This window comes from Rhodamnia argentea, chromosome 1 (genome assembly GCF_020921035.1).
Source record: "Rhodamnia argentea isolate NSW1041297 chromosome 1, ASM2092103v1, whole genome shotgun sequence".
Taxonomy (NCBI): Eukaryota; Viridiplantae; Streptophyta; class Magnoliopsida; order Myrtales; family Myrtaceae; genus Rhodamnia; species Rhodamnia argentea.
In genome coordinates, this window is record NC_063150.1 from 19,359,857 (window position 1) to 19,364,690 (window position 4,834).

A 4,834-nucleotide genomic window follows, 5' to 3' on the forward strand; every position below is an offset into this window, starting at 1 on the left:
GACAAAACCCGAGTTGTCTAAAAAGATTGAGGAGGAAGTAATGAAGCTCCCGAAAGTCAATTTCATTGAAGTCGCTCATTACCCGGACTGGATAGCGAATATCGTCCCTGTGACGAAGAAGGACGGGAGAGTCGGGGTGTGCGTTGACTACCGTGATCTAAATAAGGCCAGCCCCAAAGATGACTTCCCGCTCCCGCATATTGACGTGCTAGTTGATAGTACGGCTGGGTTTGAGCTTTTCTCCTTCATGGATGGTTTTTCCGGTTATAACCAGATTCGGATGAAAGAAGAAGACAGAAGCAAAACTTCTTTTATAACCCCATGGGGAACTTTTTGCTATAGAGTCATGCCTTTCGGCTTGAAAAATGCGGGTGCCACGTATCAAAGAGCCATGGTAGCCTTGTTCCATGATATGATGCACAATGAAATTGAAGTATACGTCGATGACATGATCGCGAAGTCAAGATTAGGCGAAGACCATGTTGCGATTCTCCGCAAGCTATTCGAGCGCCTACGTAAATACCGCTTACGCTTCAATCCCGCAAAGTGCGTATTTGGAGCAAGGTCCGGGAAATTATTGGGCTTCATGGTCAGTAGTAGGGGCATTGAGATTGATCCGTCCAAGGTGAAAGCCATATGCGAGCCGCGACCCCCGTCTTCTGTGAAAGAAGTTCGCAGTTTGCTAGGGAGATTGAACTATGTGGCAAGATTTATATCTCGGTTATCAGAGATCGCCAGGCCATTTTTCAAGCTTCTCAAGAAGAATGCAAAGATTGTATGGGATATTGAATGTCAGACCGCTTTCCTGAAAATTCAGCATTATCCGACCCATTCCCCCGTTCCGGTTCCGCCTGTTCCTGGTGTACCTCTAATCCTTTATCTAACCATCCACAAGGAGTCCTTGGGAGCTGTATTGGTGCGTAAAAGACCATCGGATGGAAAGGAATGCGCGATATACTATCTCAGCAAGAAATTCTCTGATTCTCAAGCTAATTACTCGGAGGTCGAGAAGACTTGCGTAGCTTTAGTTTGGGTATTACATGCATCGCGGCAAGATACCCTTCACCATCGGATTATGTTAACCACCGAATGAGATCCCATCAAATATCTGCTAGAAAAGCCGGCGTTGGTTGGCAAATTGGCCAAGTGGCAGATTCTTATTTCCGAGTTCGATGTGCGGACCATGACATAGAAGTAAGTGAAAGGTCGAGCAATAGCAGATATGTTAGCAGAAAATGCTGCGGGATCACGGATCGAAGGTGGGATAGATCCTCTCGATGATCGTGTTTTACGGGTTACGCGAGAAAAGTGGGTCATGTACTTCGACGGGGCCGTTAACTTATCCGGATCCGGCACAGGGCGATCCCTTATCTCCCCGGATGGCCAGCACTATCCAAGAGCCGCCAAGTTATTGTTTCCGTGCACCAATAACATCGCTGAATACGAAGCATGCATTCTCGGGCTGCGGGTTGCCGTGGAGATGGAAATTCGGAGACCGCAAGTTTATGGCGACTCTGCCCTCATTTTCCTTCGGACAGAAGGCAAATGGAAAACTCGTGACCCAAAGTTGATCCCATATCACGAGTTTTCGGAAGATATAATCGAAGAGTTCGATGAGATAGCGTTCGAGTATCTTCCCGCAGCCCAGAACCGGTTCGCAGACGCGTTGGCTACCCTATCCTCAATGTTCCAAGTGACTGCAGGTTCGGACATTGAGCCATTGAGAATCGAAATCTTGAAGCATTCTGCTTACTCCATGCTAATAGAAGAAGAGGCGGATGGAGAGCCATGGTATCAAGACATTAAGGTCTACCTGCAGACTAGAAAATTTCCTAAGGGCAGTGAAGCAGGTGACAGGAAATATCCGATGAAACTGTCTGCAAAGTTTTTCCTCGGCGGCGATACGTTGTACAAGAGGTCATACGACTCCGTTCTCCCGAGGTACGTTGATGCCAAGGAAGCCAATCGGTTGATGACCGAAATCCATGAGGGTGAATGTGGCCCCCATATGAATGGCCACCTGCCGAGTAAGAAGATCATGAGATTGGGATATTACTGGCTCACCTTGGAAGCCGATTGTATTCAGCATGTTCGTTCCTGCCATCGTTGTCGGGTCTATGGAGATAGAATAGCTGCTCCTCCCAATGAATTGCACCGGATGTCCGAGGCGTGGCCTTTCTCAATGTGGGGGATCGACGTCATAGGGCCAATTAATCCCAAAGCTTCAAACGGACATCGTTTTATACTTGTGGCAATTGACTACTTCTCAAAGTGGATTGAAGCGAGTTCATATGCCAATGTCACAGCGAAGAACGTGGCTAGGTTCTTGCGTCGAGATATCTTTGCCCGATATGGAGCGCCGGAGGCTATAATCATCGACAACGGTTCAAACCTCAACAACAAGGTGGTTGACGAGGTTCTTGGTGAGTTTCGCGTCCAGCATTTGAATTCTTTGCCTTACCGCCCGCAGATGAATGGTGCGGTAGAAGCGGCAAACAAGAACATCAAGAAGATTCTATCCAAGACAGCAGAGAATTATCGGGATTGGCATGAGAGACTCCCCTATGCATTGATGGCATACCGGACGTCGATCCGCACTTCAACCGGGGCAACTCCTTTCTCGTTGGTATATGGCATGGAAGCGGTGCTACCAGTGGAAACAGAGATTCCATCACTCGAGATTCTATCACAGTTGAAACTATCAGAAGCAGAGTGGATTCAACAGAGATATGAACAGTTGAATATGATCGACGAGAAAAGACTGCAGGCTATCCGTCACGGTCGGTGTTACCAGAAGCGTGTGGCAAAGTCGTTCAACCGTAAAGTTCGTCCCCGGCTTTTCGAGATCGGTGACTTGGTGCTGAAGAAGAGATTGGCATTTATACCGCACCCGGAGGCAAGTTCACGCCAAACTATGAAGGGCCATATCTGATCAAGAAAGTCCTCCCCGGTGGCGCGTTGATTTTAGGCGAGATGGACGGCCGTGTCCGGTCGAGCCCCGTAAATGCCGATATAGTGAAGAAGTATTTCCCATGAATAAAATCAAAGGCTCTGATGGCCTTTTCCCGTGTAGATCCGAGTCACCGTAATTGCAAGCATCATGCATATCATGCATACATGCATATCATATATGTGTTGCAGATTTAGGTGTGATACTCAACGAACCCGAGCCAAATAATTGGATTAACTTAATCTGGAGCGCTTTAAGTAAAGGAAATCGGCAAGTGACCGACGCCCGAAGTTGCATGGAAAGCCGCGCCTCGCTTCGGTGGGATCGCTTAAATAAAAGCGAAACCCCCATTTGACGCCAATAGCGCCGCGGCTTGGTGGTTGGGGAATGAAGGCGGTCCGGATGCGACCGGGGTTCCAACCCCGGGAATGGCATCCCAGTGAGCCCCATTGTAAAAATGGGGGGGCTCCCTTGTAAATAAAATAAAATAAAATAAAAAACTTTTTGCACTCACTTCATTTTTTGCAATAATAAAAACTTTTTGCACCTCTTTTATTTTTTTGCAAGAGAAGGGGAGCATTTTCACGGAACGAAATCGGGACGATTGAGCAAGCAAAGAACTGCGTCGCTATCCATCTTGAGAAGTGCCCTTGCCACACCAATTACTACAATAATGCACCAAATTCTTTTGGTAACTTCCGAGAATGGGACAGTTCGTAAAATCCCAAGATGCTCTGTTAGCACGGATCCTCGGAAGAATGAACACAAAGGGTCAACCGGTCTTTGCAGCCCGGGTAAGTATCCCTCTCCTAAAAATGTTGCAAGAAGCATGACTGTTCAAATGTTTCATCCCCAACTGGATTATATTAAATGTTCAATCGGTAAAGCATAAAAAAAAAAAAAATCCACGTTCACCGAACGGGTGCGTTCGTTCATGCATACATGCATCTAGTACTAAAATTTCCTGCGCAGGTTCATCTGATGAGATGATTTTTACCAAATGAAGCGGAGGTATTGAGATTGCCAAGTGAGAGTGCTTAGGATGAAAAACAAGCCCCACATAAACACATTCCCGATACACTCTGAGACCGAGTGAAGTGAGAACAAAATTAGTGTTTTGGGACAGAGGATCCATTCGCAATGTGTACATGGGTCGAAGTGACGAAAGGCAGTTCTTTTTTCTCCCCATACACAATATATCCCTTGCTAGCCACTTTGAGCCCGAGAAAGGAGAAATTCAAAATACCCCTGTCAAGAATCACCCCACATCGGGGCAAATGTAGGAGATTATAGTTGAAAATCAGTTGAAGAAAGGTAAGAAAGATTTAATTGCCTTCACTTGCATTAACCTTTGTGTGTAACTTCAGGTGAATCTTTATAGAGGCTCGAAGCGTCCCAAAATGAAGAAGAGCATTTCTTTCTCTACCCAAATACCAATATCCTTTGCTAGCCAAGTTGAGCCCGAAATCATTCATTTCTAAACCAGAGTGGTGATCATTTCCCTAAATTGGGGCAAGACATGTGATTTACCGGAAAATCGGTATCGATGTCAAATGTCTCAAGAGTCCAGGGAGCTCATGAAAATAGCAAAGAAGAGAAGAAAAGGAAAATGAAAATCAAAGGGCTAAAAAAGCAAAGTGCCTAGTAAAAGCAAGGCCAAAGCCCGGAGAGGAAAAGGCCAAATGCAGAAAAGCATTGAGCTTACCTCGAACAGAAACAAATGTAGAAAATAGAGAGAAACTCTTTTCTTGCCAAACAAAAACAAACAGCTCATTGGACTCTCGAGGCGGGTTGTAATCCCCAGAGTCAGATGCTTTCCCCAAATGGAGCGAGATTGGTAAAGACACCAGGATGATCACCAACTCATAAACCCCATTGAAAAAA

General features: G+C 46.0%; 1 protein-coding gene across 1 annotated transcript; it reads left to right on the forward strand.

The window, feature by feature from the left end:
- Nucleotides 1-1,222: 1,222 nt before the first annotated feature.
- Nucleotides 1,223-2,132, forward strand: LOC125314611. Its single transcript, XM_048277392.1, has 2 exons — nt 1,223-1,941; nt 2,087-2,132. The coding sequence occupies exons 1-2, from the start codon at nt 1,223-1,225 to the stop codon at nt 2,130-2,132; spliced, it is 765 nt and encodes a 254-aa protein (XP_048133349.1).
- Nucleotides 2,133-4,834: the final 2,702 nt, after the last annotated feature.

What these genes read in the sequence shown, in the direction of transcription:
- LOC125314611 (XM_048277392.1), top strand. Translation starts at nt 1,223, where the DNA reads ATGTTAGCAGAAAATGCTGCGGGATCACGGATCGAAGGTGGGATAGAT. An exon ending in TACGACTCCGTTCTCCCGAG is followed by an intron (nt 1,942 to 2,086) that starts GTACGTTGATGC and finishes GATTGTATTCAG; the next exon opens with CATGTTCGTTCCTGCCATCG.